The 17056-nt window shown below is 50.6% G+C and overlaps 1 protein-coding gene across 1 annotated transcript in view; it reads right to left on the bottom strand.

Moving 5' to 3' along the window:
• Positions 1–13247: 13247 nt before the first annotated feature.
• MICOS10 (mitochondrial contact site and cristae organizing system subunit 10) overlaps positions 13248–17056 on the bottom strand; it is a 29704-nt gene continuing 25895 nt past the window's right edge. Inside the window, exons 2-4 of the mRNA XM_040645872.1 lie at positions 16878–16925; positions 15730–15839; positions 13248–13493 (exon numbers count right to left, since the gene is read on the bottom strand). Coding sequence (XP_040501806.1) covers positions 13479–13493; positions 15730–15839; positions 16878–16925 — 173 coding nt within the window. The 3' untranslated portion in view covers positions 13248–13478. The remainder of the gene's footprint in view (positions 13494–15729; positions 15840–16877; positions 16926–17056) is intronic.

Raw genomic sequence — 17056 nt, 5'->3', positions numbered from 1 at the left:
ACGTCTGCATTCGGAAAGAAGCCACTCCAGCCCTATCGGAAGCTAACTGTGTAGCCTCATAGCTTGTCAGATCATAGACATGCCGGGGCTAGTAGCCCTTGACAGTTGGGCCATGACCCTCTCCAACACGGGGAGGTTCTAGAACAATCCCAACCCACCTAATCAAGGACACGGGGCTTGGTGTTGAGTCACCCCTGTCTGGGGAAGACTGGTCATCACAGAAGGACTGCAGTGCGGGCAGAGGGTCTGGAAAGTGACTTGTCAATAACACCCACAGCTCCCATTATGTGGCAGGTATCATGCCGAGCACTGGGCCCGCTTTATCGTATCGAATCCTCACCGCAGTCTCCTCATCATCCCTCTTTTAGAGGTGAGAAAAATCGAGGCCTCAAAAAGTGGAGTGACCTGCCCAAGATCACAAAACTAGTGACTGACGGAGTCGAACTTGAACCCAGACCCGACAAGTCCGAAGCCTGGGCTCCTTCGCCCGCCACACCCTCTTGGCTGCCTCAGGGCCTCTCCCCATCAGGCTGTCGGGAGGATGCTACCCCACTGGGAGCCAGGGTGCCAGAGCCCCTGCAGGAAAGGCAGGACCTTTCACGCCGGAGTCCCCAAGCTCACGGAGATGCACCTGGTTGGCAGCGGCGCACCAGTCGCCCCGACAGGCCTGGCTGGCACAGGGCACGGGCCTGAAGCCAGAGCCTGCTGGCCCCGGGCCAGCCTCTTGGGGCCGAGTAATGTGGGGCCCAGAGCTGGGGTAGAGGGCTGAAAGCCTCTCTCCCCAGCTCATTAGCAAACATCTGGGCTCAAGAAAATGACCGACCTGGAATGTGGCTGGGCTGTGGGGAGCTGCTCCCTCCCTGAGCCACGGGAATGTGAGCTCCCTCCCGCAGGGCACAGGCTCGGGCCAGCTGTTTCCTCTAATCCCGTCAGCTCGGCCTCGACAGGGGTGCAAACCTCTGCACTCCCCTGGAGAGTGAAAACAAGCAAAAGGCCTTCCTTCCCAGTCCAGCCCACTCAATCAGACGGTTGGTACTGGGGCCCCCAGGGAGCAGCACTGTCCCTCCCTCTTCAATGAGATAAAGACCAAGCATTTCCACACGTCCACGTTTGCAGTTGGGAGGGGCCACTAGGGCTCATCACAGAAGGTTCTAGAGTCTTCCTGCTTGGGTCAGAATCCTTGCTCCATCCCCACTGACTCTGAGACTCCGTGCAAGCTGTTTCCTGCCTGGGCCTCGGTTTCATTCTCTGCAAGGTGCGGCTGGTCATGGTACTCCACAGGGTTGTTGGTCAGGATGCATTCATTTATTCAACAGGTACTGATCGTGCCTACTGTGCGTGCCAGACAGGCGCAGAGTGTCAGGACGCAACAGCAGCCTAGACCGATAAGGTCCCAGCCCTTGACATACGTGTGTTCCGGAACAGGGAGCAGAGTCCGAGTGAACAGATGAATGGGTTTCTCACCATCAAGTGGTCTGAAGGAGCAAAGTAAGCCAGAGGGAGGGATGGGAATGAGAGGAGCCGCAGAAGACGGCTCAGAGGGGACGTCGAAGGTAAGGCTGTGGTGAGGAGCCAGGACTCAAGGAGATAAATGGATGCAAAGTGCTTGGCACGGTTTCTGGAAAACAGCGCGCGCGCTCCAGAAATTGAAAGCTATCTTAGGAAGGTTCGTATATAGCAGAGGAGAGGCGGGGGTCCGCGTCCCTGGACCACATCTTAGCTTGAGCACAAAGCTTCCTCCCGTCTGACTTCCTGAGCCTCAGTTTCTTCATCTGTGAAATAGGACTTCCAACCGTGCCCAACCGCAGGCTTACTGAGAGCCGTGCACACGAGGCACAGAGCCTGGCACGCGCTCCCCTCCCGGGAAGTGGGAGCTGCTCGGGTGTTCTTCTCTCCCGTGGAGGAAAAGGATTTGCCTAAGTTTGAGCAGAGTCGGATATTCTGACTCTGAGCCCGCCCCCTGGGCTGTGTCCGCTTGCCTCTTCCTCACCCTGTCTCCAGAGGCTCAGGAAGGCTCTGGGCCCCACCTGGGTTCAGAGAAAGCGGGAGGAGAAGGTGGCGATGCACGACACTGTCCGGTGCGGAGGTGTGGCCTTGGCTGGCCTGGAGAGCATGGATGAGGCCCCGGGGGACAAATCTGAAATACCCTTTGTAGGCAGGGGTGGGAGGCCCAGAATCAAAAAGAGGGATCAAGGGCCAAGGCTGGGGGAGAGGAGGGGAGAGAAGAGAGTGAGAGACGAGAACTGAATTCTGGGAATGTTGGAGTAGAAATTTCAGCCCACACCCATCTGACCCCCATGGTTGTCCCTTTCCACGCGGGAGGGCCGGCCTAGCATGGCGGTCATGCTGTTCACTCAGCTCGAACAGTGAGCACCCTGATGTTGCCAGCGGTGGGGTGCCAGGGGCTGTCCCCAACCATCCCCTTGCCCCTCTTTTGTCTGCTTCCTCCCTCCCTTCACCCCCTTCCCCAAACCGCCACCCCCCTGTGGCAGCACAAGAGCTGGGCTGTCCGGAAAGGGGCCTGCGAGTCTCAGCCTGCTGCTCACGCTAAGCACTGAACAAGGTTGCCGGGGGGGGGGGGGGCACACTAGGTGCGTCAACTCCTTGACAGTGTCACCTGTCCATTGTTATCTTACAGTGTTTCTTCCGCTGCTCAGCACCCAGTGGCCACACATATCCGCAGAGAACAGAGCTCTTCTCCCTCCTCAAGTGTTGATGCATATTTCATATCCCACACAACAGCTTTTTTTTCTTAAGGTTTTTGTGCTCTAGATAAATCCCTTGAAAAATCCCCTTTTGGGGAGCCTGGGTGGCTCAGTCGGTGAAGTGTCTGCCTTCGGTTCAGCTCATGATCCCAGGGTCCTGGGATGGAGCCCCACGGTGGGCTCCCTGCTCAGTGGGGAGCCTACTTCTCCCTCTCCCCCGATTGTGCTCTCTCTGTCTCTCTCTCAAATAAATTAATTTTTTTAAAAAAGGAAAAATCCCCTTTTTAGGAACGTGGGGATTGGGGGAGAAAAAGACACAAAAGACTATCATCTGGGTGAGTGTCTGTCCAGCCCCTCTACCAAGGCGACGGCCTCCGACCAAACCTACAAATAAACAGGGTTCTCTGGCAGTGAGCGGTTCTCCTGGAACCTGCCCTCCTGGCCAGAGCGGTGGGACCGGAGTGGACAGCTGGCCCAGGCTGTGCCAATCAAATGCTCTCTGAGGAATCTGAACTGTAAGGCCCGGGGGCCGTGCTGGGCAGTTGAATCCCAGTCAGAGGGGGATTCTAGAGAACTCTGGGCTCCTGAAGAGGCCGACAAGGGCTTGGTTCTTGTACATCCTTGACAGTCACCTGTCCTTGGAATCTCTGAGTTTCTCAAGTGTCTTACCATCTTAAGCTAATTTGCAGAAGTTTACCATTTACCTCCCCCAAAGTCTGATTGAAACAATGCCTTTCTGCGACCCCTTCCTAAGTGTCCAGCACAGTGGCAGGCACTAGGGACAGAATAAGGCGGAAAGGGAAGGGAAAAGGGCAGACACATAGGCAATGAGAAGAAGCAAAGTCCCAGGGAGCTGATGAGCCTAGGAGAGGGTCGCTGGAGGAGACAGGACTTGAACAGGGCCTTGAGATACGAGCAAGACTTGAGCAAGTCAGGACAGCTGTCCATACTAAGAAAGAAAAAGCGATGGGGCACCTGGGTGGCTCAGTCGTTAAGCGTCTGCCTTCAGCTCAGGGTGTGATCCCAGGGTCCTGGGATCGAGCCCCGCATCGGGCTCTCTGCTCTGCTGGAGCCTGCTTCTTCCACTCCCACTCCCCCTGCTTGTGTTCCCTCTCTCGTTGCCTGTCTCTCTCTCTGTCAAATAAATAAATAAGATCTTGAAAGAAAGAAAGAGAAAGAAGAAAGAAAGAAAGAAAGAAAGAGAGAGAGAGAGAGAGAGAGAGAAAGAAAGAAAGAAAGAAAGAAAGAAAGAAAGAAAGAAAGAAAGAAAAAGCGAGGGGAAGGGGTTTATATTCGACCAACACGTGGCCCGCGGGCCTCCCCAGCGCTCCAGCGGACAACAGTAACATGACGCGGCTGGATGGGCAAGACATGGCCCCAGAACCCTCCTTAACACAGCCGCTCTGGACAGTCACCACCTAATGGATACACTGCGCTTGTGAGATGAACCTTGGTTCAATGAACGTATCACCCCTTCGGAAAATGTGACTCAGGAATAAATAACCAGTTTGACTGAAACAGAGTCCGTAGACTACTATTCACTTAGTCAGCAAACGTTTATTGAGTACCCACCGTGTGCCGGCTCTGTTCCGGTGCTCAGGATACGACAGTAAAGCAAACGAATTGCAACCCCTGCCCTCAGGGAGCTTACATTCTAGTGAGAGGACACAGACAGTCAACCAACAGACCATGCGGGTAAAGATACGGACCGTGGCGAGATTGTGGGGAATGCCGGAGAGAAAAATCATGCAGAGAGGGGGGTTAGAGTGGGTGTAGGGTTAGAAAGACCAGAGTGGTCAAGGAAGATCTCACTGAGCAGGAGACACTGAGTAGAGACTGGAAGGAGACGAGGGTGTGAGCGTTGGGGTTACCTGGGCGAGGAGAGGTCAGAGGTCACAAGCTGAGGACAGCCAGTCTAAAGGCCCCAAGGTGGGAAAGTGCCAGTGTGTTTGGCCACAGCGAGGACAGGAGGACTGGAGCAGGGGAGCCAGGGAGAGGGTGGGAAGAGTCAAGGGCAGACAGGTACGGGGAGGGCCAGAACTCGCAAGGTCTTTGGAGTCCACTGGATTGACTTTGGCTTTTTCTCCAAAATGGGACAAAAGGCCACTGGAAGGTTTTGAGCAGATGACTGACATATGCAATTTATGTTTTAACACTGGCTGCTGTGTGGGGCATAAAGGGGGGAAATAATGATGTAATCCAACGTTACTACAGATCAGGCACCGTGGTAAAAGGTTTCTTTTATAGAAATGAAGTCGTATGTGGATGAATTTATTCTCATAATAACCTTCTGAAGGAATCATCGTTCCCATTTACAGATGAGGAAGCAAGGCATGGGACGCCTGGGTGGCGCAGTCGTTGAGCGTCTGCCTTCGGCTCAGGGCGTGGTCCCGGCGTCATGGGATCGAGACCCACATCAGGCTCCTCCGCTGGGAGCCTGCTTCTTCCTCTCCCACTCCCCCTGCTTGTGTTCCCTCTCTCGCTGGCTGTCTCTATCTCTGTCAAATAAATAAATAAAATCTTTAAAAAAAAAAAAAAAGGAAAGCAAGGCTTGGCCAGAGTAACCTCCAGGGCTTGAACTCACAGCCCTGAGGTCAAGAGTGGCGCCCTCTTCCCACTGAGCCACCCAGCACCTCCTCGGGGTTGTAATTGTGAACCCCATGTTGGGTGTAGAGATTACTCAAAAATAAAATCTTAAAAAAAAAAAACAAAAACAAAAACAAAAACTAAAAAAGCTGGAGCGGGGGAGAAGGTGAGGCTGGAGGCTGAGAGGCCACCGAAAGTGTTAGAGAGATTCTGGTGAGGTAAAAGAAATCCCCAAGACTCCCCTGCCTTGACTGAACAAGGCTTCGCAGATCACAGCTTTGGGCCCAAAAAGCAGCTTTATGGCTGGTTTCTAGGGCCCAGGGAGAGGAGCCAAGAAACCTGGAGGGATGTGACTACCGCCTGCCATGTTCTAACGTTCTCCTTCTATGGCTCTATCTCCTGGTCCTTAAGAAGGGTATCTAAACGGATCGAGGAAGGATCTGTAATTATACCCCTCGGCAGGAGGACTTTTCCTGGTAGAGTAAGTGGGACTTTGAATTTTATGCACAAAGTCCTCCATAGAGAGAAAAGGAAGTGAAGTCTGCAACTGGGGTGGGCCTTTTCTTTCTTTCTGTGCTGTAAGAGTCTGTCGTGTGATGTCACAATTGATAGACCTCCATTTTAAGTGGGAAAATGATTCATTTGCTCATAATTTGTTACATGTTGATTATACCATAAAATAATATTCAGCTGACCGTTCCACTTTTCTCCAAAATCACAGGGTGTGCGACCTCACATTTTGTACAGTGTGGCAGGAAGGGATCATTACAACCGTCTTACAATGAGCCCCAGAGAAATCGAGTGACCTTCTCATGATGACACAGTGACCCAGGGAAGCAGCTCAGAAGAGAACAGAGGACACCCTATTTGGGGAAAGCCTTTCTTCCCATTCAAAGCCACTGACCCATACAAATGATCAGTCAGGGCCACCCACTTAAAAAGCAAGTTAATTTAGGGGTTTTGAAAATACACGAAATATTAAACTCAACTACCTAACTGAAAGCTAGTAAGGATGAAACTGCTTCATAAACACCACGACAGGAAAAATGCGCCCTGGGCCTTGACGGCACCCAGGGGTGTAGACAGCAGAAGAGGTAGGAGGAGGGAAAGAGGAACCGGAAGACAGGCCGAGAGGCCAGGGGGCACTCACGCTCCGACTCCCTCCCAAAGAACTGCAGCGTATGTCCACTCATCTTTACACCTGCACACAGGAGCCAAGTGGATCTCACCGATAATACTGCTCTCTAGAAATTAAATCCCCAAGCCAGGTTTCTCACTGTTCGATACGGGAGTTACAAACCAGGATGGGCTAAAGCCAGACAAAACCCTAGGTTTTGGGCTTCGGTTATCAGTACGAACTCAAGGTTACAGACATGCACGCAAGTGTGTGGACACACACACCTGTTTGCTAGTTCTGCTGAGCAATGCCGTGGACAGCAATGCATGAACTTGCGAATCTTGGTTTTGGACTACCACTCTCCTCTAAAAGGAAAGAGGGCTCCCCGGAGAAATGGCGGGATTCTAAGGCTGGGGTAAAGAAAACACTGGAAGGGTCTGGACTATCTTGTCCTTAAAGAATGGAATGGGTGCATCTTAAGGAAACTAGGTGTCAGCTGGGAAGAGCTCCTAACAGGCATATCTGGACAATCTGAGTAATAAATATTGACAATCATGGATTAGAATCAATTTCATAAAATGAGAATCCCTGAGTCCATAATGACAGAAATAAAGGAACAAACATATTGGGAGGAGGGCAAAGTTCTTCCTCATAGTGACGCCAAGTCAAAAGGAATAATGAATTCTGAAAATCGGCACCAGATGCTAAAACTCACCATGGCTTGATAAGGAACAAGATAGTCACAGTCTCAGAAGCATCTTCCCACAATTTGTTTATTAATTACAAAGAAAAATTAGCACAATGTACACTGGAGAAACCGGGCAAGCAGCACTCACACCAGGTCACCAAAGTTCACACCACTACCGCTGAGACACATGGACCTCCTGGGCACTGAAACAGACTCATCTCCCCCCAAACTGCAAAACCTGAATGTAACCGTGAGTAAACATACCAGACAAACCCAAACTGAGAAACCCCCTACAGAATCACTGGCTTGTACGCCTCGCAAATGTCAAGAGCAAGAGGAAAGGCCAGTGCACGGTTCTGGATTAAAGGAAGAGACTTGATAACTAACGACCGTGCGTGAGCCTGGACGGGCAAAGAGCAGGGCGGCGTACTGTTCCAACAACCAACAAAACTGGCATATGTACCTGGATTAGATGATACTATTCTATCAGTGTTAATTCCCTAACTTACTGTTTTTATTTGAAGATTGCATTTATTTCTGGGGTGCCCGGGGGGCTCAGCCGTTAAGTGTCTGCCTTCGGCTCACGTCATGATCCCGGGATCCTGGGATCCAGCCCCGCATTGGGCTTCCTGCTCAGCGGAAAGCCTGCTTCTCCCTCCCCCACTCCCCCTGCTTGTGTTCCCTCTCTCACTGTGTCTCTAATAAATAAAATCTTAAAAAAAAGATTGCATTTATTTATTTGAGAGAGAGAGAGCACATGCATGCATGGGAGCAGGGGGAGGGGTAGAGGGAGAGAATCTCAAGCAGACCCCATGCTCAGCACGGAGCCTCACACAGGGCTTTATCTCATAACTCTGAGATCACCACCTGAGCTGAAATCAAGAGTCGGGTGTTTAACCGACTGAGCCACCCAAGCACCCCCAATTGTTTTTAAAGATTCTATTTTTAAATCATCTCTACACCCAATGTGGGGCTCAAACTCAGGACTCTTGAGATCGAGTCACATGCTCTACTGACGAAACCAGCCAGGCGCCCGTTAATTCCCTGAGTTAGGTAACTGTACTGTGTTTATCTAAGAATGTCCTTATTCTTAGAAAACATACACTGAAATATTTGTGTCAGTGGACATGACGTCTCCATCTTACTCTCGTACGGCTCAAAAATACCATACACACACCGAGAGATACGAAGAGTGGTATAGCAGATGGGGTAAAGTGTGAGTAATAAGCATGGGTAAGGCTCCGAAGGGGCTTATTTTCACAACTTTTCTGTAAATGTAAAATTATATCAAATCAAGTTACAAAAATATTTAGCCTCTGAAAAGTAAAATATAAAGGTATACATTATAAAAGGGTTTTCATTTTTGAACTAGGGGATGGGTGCATTTTAGTATTTGTAAATTGTGTCTTTAGAAAAAAACCTAATCGAAAAGTGTAGTTTTTCAGATGCAGAGGTCAATAAAGTGTCATCATGCTTTATCTATCACATGTGCAAGGATTTAGCAAAACACGTCAGTTAACACTGACCTGAAGCTCTGATGGACAATTATGTTTCTGATTAATAAACGTAAGAAATGTTTTTTAGATAAATACAGCTGATTTGAAATTGAATCAACTTGTTCTTATGAGTTTTTTTTTTTTTTAAGATTTCATCTTTATTTATTTGACACAGGGAGAGAGCACAAGCAGGGGGTGTAGGCGGAGGGAGGGGGAGAAGCAGGCTCCCTGAGCAGCCCGACGTGGGGCTCGATCCCAGGACCCCAGGATCGCGATCCAAGCCAAAGACAGACACACCCACCGACTGAACCACCCAGGTGCCCCAGTTCGTATCAGTTTAAACTCAATGAAACTGATCAATTTCAACAAGTTCAAGGGCGTCAAATCAGACGTAAAGTGGGTCAAGCTCCTTTGAATGACCCTTCCCAGTTTCAACAGTTTTCAACTGAGTAGTTAAGAGCTTGGGTTCTGGAATCAGATAAAAACCCTGCCTGTATCACTTCTTAGCTGTTTGTCCTTGGGCATGTTAATTTATCCTTTCCCAATCTGTTTCCTCATCTATAAAAGAGGATAAGAGTACTTCTCTCATAGAGAGTTACAAAAATGAAGCATCACGACATACATAAAGCCTAAGAACAGTAACCGGCAACAAGCATGTGCCCCATAAATCCTATTTATTATATATTCACTCGAAGTGATCAAATTAAGTTCTGCCTGACTCAGACTGGCTGGACCAGGAAGAGGGAAAGATGACGTGGCTGGCAGTTGATAATGAGCTCCTTTTTCTCGTCCCAGTTTCTTCCCTATTAAAGACTCTTCTGCCCACTCGCGAATTCCTCCAAGAATTCTTGACATCGCCTTCCCCCACTTACATCTCCTGGCTCCGAGCTCCAAAGTGAGGACCGCACAATTGAAGCCAATTATCCTGAATACAAACGTTCACTAGTGGTGCTGTTTCCCACCACGCCCGAAGCTCCGCGAGGAGGTCACGTTCCCGTTCTATTTCCTTCGTGTCCCCTGTCCCCCTGCCCCTGCTGCGTACTGTGTGCTCAGCGAGTAACTGAGTTTTAGCTCGGGTCGTGTCGGAAGGGGAGATGCCACAGTGGCTGTACGCGTGCGCATCTCAATGGAGCAGAGAGAAAACAAATGGCGTTCATACTCATGAAGATGCAGTGTTTGCTAACTACTTCTAGTTTATTACAAAAAACTCCTTTGAGACATCCATGCTCTCTCGCTCAGCTCTTGCTCATTTAGACTCTAAGAACCAGACTCCTTGAGCCCAAGGATCATGCCCTTTCTGTTCTAGAACAGTCCTCTACCCCCCCCCCCTTAGTAATACCACATACTCCATTCCGATTCAAAGAGCAACAACCCCTTTTTAATACTTGTGTTAGCGCATATATTTGACTCTCGAAGCCTATAAAGGTAGGAATTCTTTTTTCCCCCCTCTACAGAGAAGGGAGTTATTCAGCGAGTAAGTGGTGGAATGGGAACTTGGGCCCAGCTCCTCTGACTCCAAATCCCATGCTCTTTCCCGTATAGTCTTCCGACCTCTTCCTTGCTCCCCACCGGTCCTCTTCCTTCAAGGAACTTTCTGGCTGTAAAGGTGATCACTGCCTCTCACACAGGCTCCACACAGGGGCTGCTCAGCGAACGCAGGAGCCTCCAGCCCACTCCTGCCCAGGTCGGTGTTCACCCCGACCTCATCCTTTGGTGTCTGAGGGGAAGTGGGGCTTGCAGCACACTTAAAGAAAAAAGTGGCGATAGCTTCCAGATGAGCTTGTTATTCTAAACTTAACATTCCTTTTGGTACTTAGAATTTCCACTTTCTCCCTTCCACCCTATCGCATTTATGTAATTAGAAAGCATGCAACAGGCAACTTGTTTGTGTCTCCGGACCACTCAGGATGAAGGCTGTTCCAGCCCCATGGAGCACATCCTTGCGGAAATACTTTGCAGAGTTTATTTGGACAGGTTCAAAAATAGTCCTTCAACAATACAATCAGATTGAACCACGACAAGTAAAATGTAATTATGGCTTGGTTACATTAAAAAAAAATGTAAACAGTGAGGCTTGGGAAAACTAAAAGCAAATCTACATAGATATCTCCTTCATTCCCAATCTCTGCGTTTCCTCTAAGCATGATTTCAAGACTGCGCCCTGGGATCTTCTGAAATGGATGAGAGGGGATGACACTCAGTTAAGGAGACAGCTCAACAGAGTGCGTTCTGAGGCCATTTCTCAGAACAAATGCCTACTTCTGCATAAGGCGAACGCAGCCTGATAAAGGCTCCCCCAGTGGGTGCTTGGAATGCCAAAGCCATTCACCTAAATGAGTTCAAAATACATATTGTTCTGGGCCAAATTATACAGTGTCAAGCTCAGACTGTATGAATTTATATATGTTGGCAGAGCAGGCCACTTTCGGGGCGCCACAGCCTTCTCCTAGTATCCTGTGCCCAGTTGGGTTCCCATCACTCTCTCCCCAAACCCACGAATTTCCTTGTATTTGGTTCCAGAAGGGCAGACAAGAGGCAAAGTCAAAGTTTCACAGCCCCACAAGGGAAAAGAGCCCCGGAGGACTTGAATTTCTAATGAAACTTAAAGTAGAACAGAATGTGTGTCTTTGCCAACGAGCTGGAACTTTCTGAAGGTTGATTTGAGATGGGGGCAGGGAGTGGGGACAAGACTGAGCACTGTGCTTCAGGCCAGTCTCTGCTAAGAGCTACAAGGCAGGAATACAAAGTGCTCTGGAATTAAAGCAAACAGCCAATGCTTCCTTTGGCTGGCCTTTGCCCGAATCATTCCCTCACAGAGCCGACCAGTTTCTCAAACACAGAAGTGGCGTTTCAAAAATGCTGGGCAAAGGGACCCTCCACACATCATGCCCAAGCCAGTAACCAAAGCGAGATAGGGAAGCCTGCTTCCAGTGTCCATTTCCACTCCGTAGTCTTCGGACACTACCCAGAGAAGCAGAGTGCACGCTGTGTTTTCTGTTTTCTTTTTTGGAAAGGGACCTGTTATTCTTCTCTCTGCCTGAATAAAGACAGAAAAATTGGAGGGAAATAATAACTTTTAAAGCAAATATGAAGACGAGAGTAAGGGATGAAACAGGTTGCAAAGGTATTTTTTCTTTTAATGATACGGGTTGTCTTGATCACAGAATGAAGGGGGCAGAGTGAAAAACAGCAGAATGGCTCTGGGGAGCCACGGCTGTGACTTCTAGTCCTGGGATCAGGCCCACTTTGGGTTTTAAGGGATTCAAATCAACAAAAAGGCCCAGAGAGCAGAAGAGTCTGGACAGTTTGCAGGGCAGAGAGCCACTGCTGTCTGTTCTGGTCCAGAGCTGAGCAACCCTTTCTGGAAAGAGGGGTGGGGTGAAGGATGACGGAGGGAAAAAAGAGGACTTCTACCCAGAATCTACTCATTATGATACTTGCAGGAACCGTCTAATCAATGTTCCAGAACTGGAGTCAGACACTATTCCTCCCCAGTGCCTGGCCTCACCCTCCACACCTCTCCTGGCCCCTGTGGACCTCCTTGTCATTCCCCAATGACCACATGCACTGCATGACCCTGTGCCTTCACATAAGCACCTTCCGGCTCTTCCTCGTCTGGCTCGAGTGTCCCTGTCAACTTCAAGTACCGGTCCATGGTATCCCTCCTCCACCAGGCCATCTGCTCCTTCTCCTTGGTTCTCACTGCATGTCTCCTACACCCCTCCGCTTCCCCCTCCGCTTCGGTGTCAAGAGTCTGCAGGCCCAGCTTTCCAGCACACTCTAAGCAGCTCGAGGGCAGGGGCTGTGTCTTACCTTTCCGTCTTTCTCTGTGGCCTGGAACAGTGCCTGGCTCACATGAGATGCTCAACCCACATGCACAGGATAAAGGGCCCAGTGGAATCAAGCTCTGCCCATCCTCATGGTATTACAGAGAGAGAAACACCACAGGAAAGACTGAGCCTCCTGCGGGTTTCCGTACACTTTCAAGAGAAATTGCCACACTATTACTTCTGCGTCCAGCCTCCCTGGTTCCAAGTGAAGTGGAATTCTTCCTTTGGTCTCACGTTTCACTCCCCAGTGAAGCCGAAGGAATAAACTCACAGCACCTTCAGCTGCTGCGTGAAGATAAAATCACCCCAAACGTGGCCTTCCAGCCAGCTGGGTGGGTATGCCACGAGCTCTCCCCCCCAACACGAAGCCCCCCGAGGTGAAGCCTGGGCTGTGTCCGGCCCCACGAAGCTGCAGGGAACCGTGACGCGGGTGGAGTGAGCCCTCGACGCAGCCCGCATGCTCCCCCGTCCACACAGCCGGCCGGCCGGCCTCGTGCAGCAGGCACGGCTGAAACGTGTCCCACCGGGGCTATGGTAAGGGCGACACGCGGATCTTACAGAGCTGTTACGGCAAGACAAGGCTCCTCAAGGCGTCTGTCACCGTCAGCTCACAACACGGCAGCCGCCTCCGACACCACCTGAGGGACGTGGAAGCAGCTCCGAACACGCCCCGTCAGGGGACGAGGGGGCGGGACGCGCAACGGCTGTGGTTTCGGGAAGGCTCTGTGAGGCGGGGACCAGGAGGTTACAGCGACTGGCAGTTCAAACACAGTCTTCCTGAGGCTCAAAGACCCAAGGCAAAGAAACGCAGGCGATGCACTGGGCTGCCTATTTTTAATTTATTTCTTTTAAGACCACCTCCTTGCAATTTCCAGAGAGAAAATACAAAACAAGAAACAGACTTCGTTTCCAATACATAAACAGTGCGCTGGAGTTTAAAGCGATGCTGATAACATTGTTACAGAAGAATGTCGGCTTACTCCAGGGCACGGCAGTATTCCTGAGGAATAAACGTGAGTTCTCTTCTCCTCCCACTGGGATGTTCTCAGGTGTAAGTCACTGCTCCGGCTCCTGCGAAGTGAGGACACTCTGGTGAGAAGTGTGCACACGGCACTTGGACAACCATCTCCGACCCACCGAACCCATGCGCCCCAAACCTTGACGCCCTGTTTCCTTTACGACAGTCTCCCGGGAGAGCTGTGAACACCCCCCACCCAGGGCCTCAAGAGTGGCTCCCTAATCTTGGGGGGAGCACTCGACAGTCAGTATCCGGACCACTGTTCCTAAAACTCAGAAAACGGCTGTCTCACAGGTGAGAGGACGCGGCGCGGCTCTGGGACCCAACAGCCGACCACCGCCGGTACGACCGCGTCCTCGCCTGCTGAAGGAGGGCAAGGAAAAGCTCTCCCGCTCACGTACTGGGAGGGAGGTCTCGAGAAAGAACAGGAAGGCAAGGCACCCAGGAGGGCCCCCAGAGCGCAGCAGGCCCTCGGCAGGCAACGACCGTGCGACGACTACCTTGGAAGAGCCCTGCGCTGTGCTGCTCTCCGCAGAGAATGGAGGGTGACCACATAGAGGCACAGACTCAAGTCCACACACGGTTACAAGGCCACTCTGGAGCAGTACACACACGGCTGTTAAAAAGGAACGGTATTTTCCACAGCAGCTCCCAGCCATGAAATGCAGAACACGCACAGAGTCACCCCTGAGCCACTGTCCGCGACAACTCAGTCTGGAACAATGAAAACATTCTGAGCAATTAGAAGACCTGAAGCTCCTCTCCCCAAATCCAGCCGCGGTGCCAAGAAAGCAAAGGACCAGGGAGCGGCGGAAACTGCCCGTCGCCAGCTCTGGTGCCACGCGGCTGCGCCTCTTCTTGTCCCTGTGAGGGCCTCTCGGGCTCCGGCACAGGGACGGTCACTAGCGCGGAGGGCGGCGGGAGGGTGGCCCGGCTCCCGGGCCGGACAGCTCCCCCTGCTCCCAGGCCTCTCGGGCACGCGCGGGCGGGGGGCCCGGCAGGCAGCAGGCGGTCTGAGCGGGTTCTAAGAGAGAGGCTACTGAGCTGTGGTGGGGACCATCGTTTGAGATTTGGTGACCCTTGCGGCTCCAGCTTTTGACCAGAATGGGGACGCTTGACAGTAGCACATCTTCTGCTCTACTTGTGATTTCGGTGGCAAGATGGGGGAGTCAATCACCCTTTCCGGGCTGGCCTCCACTATGACCGCCAACGTTCCTATCGATCTAGCACCTCGCAGCGTAAAATCATCTTCACACTGAACTCCCACAGCAACCATGCAGGCGGGAATTCTTACCCTCATTTTACAGACAGAAGCCAGAACCTCAGAAGTGAAAAACTCAAGATCACACGGGAGGCAAGCGGTGGGTGGCCCAGGACCCACCCTCCGGTCTCCTGGCTTCTGGGCTCTTCCCCCTCGTCCCCTGCTGCTGCTGCTGCCCAGATCACAGTGACTCTAGCTCAAGGGTGACCCAGAAAGGAGAGGGTTCTGCACCTCTTGGCAACGGGACGCTCGGCCCTGAAGCTGGTGTCGCTACAAAGACCTTGCCTCAGCAAGCCCGAGGCCACAAACACACCTAGCAGGGTAGACAGTGTACTTCACTCGGTCATTTCCTATTTATTAGAGTGTCTACTTTGTTCCTGGCCCTGGGCATACAAATATAAATACCACCCTTGTCCTTGAGCACCCAGCCTCCCACGATCCTTTCCCCCAAACCCCACGGTAATCAATCATCTAAAGTAAGGCCACGGGAAGAACCCCAGGAGACGTGGGCTACCTGCTCCCCGCTGAGGCGTGGCCCGCAGGGTCTCATCCCGTCCGCATTACTACAAACCCATCTGCAGACAAGGACGCCAGCAGAATCACATGGGATTTAAGAGTCCAGAACGTACCCTCTTCAACAAAAAGCGGAAGAATGCTGAGGCCCAGCTGGAGCACGTGTGAGAGGTCAATGGGGCACTCTGCGATCGTGAACATAAGGGCTGCTTCCAGATACTTGAGACAGACCTGCTGTCCTACGACAGGCCTCCCCAGGCAGCGTCAGTTCCACCCGCTAACGTGGGAGTGTACCCGCGAGAGCACAGCCGCGCCTGAAGCTACAGCGGAAGGGACAGGCTTCAGGCACCGAAGCGGTGTCAACACCACTACAGGCCAAAGAGCGACGAGGAGCTCGGTGGTGCCACGACGACACACACCGTTTACTAATCAAATGAGCTCCAAAGAATTCCTCAGGGACTCTGGAGAAATTCTTTGTCTTTTAAAAGGGGGACAAATATCAATTCTGTACGTACTTTGACATATTTTCCGTGTAGAAGATATGGAGCCTGGAAATCATGCTGACAGTTGGAGTAGGCCATTCCCAATCCCATGCCAGAACCGAAGGCTAATGGCCACATTCTTCCTAGTGAGCACAAAAAGGAAAATCCCAATAGGGAACCAATGAGAGAAGATAAAAGCTTTTTCTCTGGCTCAAATACATTTGCTTAGGATTCAATAAATATTCAACATACACCCTACTGATGACTGCAACATGCCACACATTTCTATCGATGTTTAATCCACAGTGAAAGACGAGCAAAGGGAGTCTACTACTGAATTTATTAATTCAGCAAATACTTATTAAGTACCTATCCTGCTAGGTGCGAGGTCTTAACAAGTGGTGCATATGAAAACAGCAGACACGGTTGAACCTTTTAATTTTCATACATCCATTTTCATCATTTGCTCATTTTAACTAATGTCTTAGCCCTATCAGAAACAGCACTTTCAGGAAGGTGCTTGAATTTTAAATGGAATCAAGTGAATTCTGACTGCGGTAAGTCATAAAGCTTCTTTATGCCAATACGGTAAGTGATTATTTGGTATCAACACTGTGTAATATGATTCTCTGGTAATGTATGCCCTACCCATTCTTCACAGAGAGGGGTCAAAGTGACCCCTCTGGCTTCTATTCAATAACCAAACTTCAGAATTTCTTCCACAGAATGAAAGGGACATTGCTCGCCCTTTGCTCAGGAGAACTTCTGGCCAAAAAGCATGTGTATTTCTCGTCCACTTGTTTTTATGACCAGCAAGACTCACTTTCAAGTTCCTTTAGAAAAAATTATAATTAATTAGAACTATCGGAGCATGCAGATTTGGCCAAATGACTCACTGGCATAAAGTACAGGCTTTTCAGATGATATCATATTGAAGATATCAAGCACCCTGACTCAACGCCCAGGGGGAACTCTGGAGATGCCCAACCCACTTTGACCTCCTCTGAGTCCACACTGTCTGTCTAGCACCTTCGACAGTGGCCTACCTACACCCATAAACGGATGGGGTGGCAACCACGTAGCTGTGCCCTCCAGAAGTGCGCCTGCTCTGGGTGTGTGTGTGTGTGTGTGTGCACGCGCATGAGGACATTATGCTGAAAAGGTAGTAAAGCCACACTTACTTTTAAAGAACGTAAGTGAGAAAACAAGTCCTAATCCAAAACCAGTACCTACAAAGAGGGAGGAAAAACAGGTTAAATCTTATTAACAGTAACTTAACAAAAACAAAATGAACATTTCATAAATGTGAACATCTAGAAAACAAATTTTGTCTTAAATAATTTGGTATTGAGTTGATTTT

Source organism: Ursus maritimus, unplaced genomic scaffold (assembly GCF_017311325.1).
Source record: "Ursus maritimus isolate PB19 unplaced genomic scaffold, ASM1731132v1 scaffold_32, whole genome shotgun sequence".
Taxonomy (NCBI): Eukaryota; Metazoa; Chordata; class Mammalia; order Carnivora; family Ursidae; genus Ursus; species Ursus maritimus.
The sequence above is the reverse complement of the archived record's forward strand: the minus strand, read 5'-3'. Positions and strand labels throughout refer to the sequence as shown.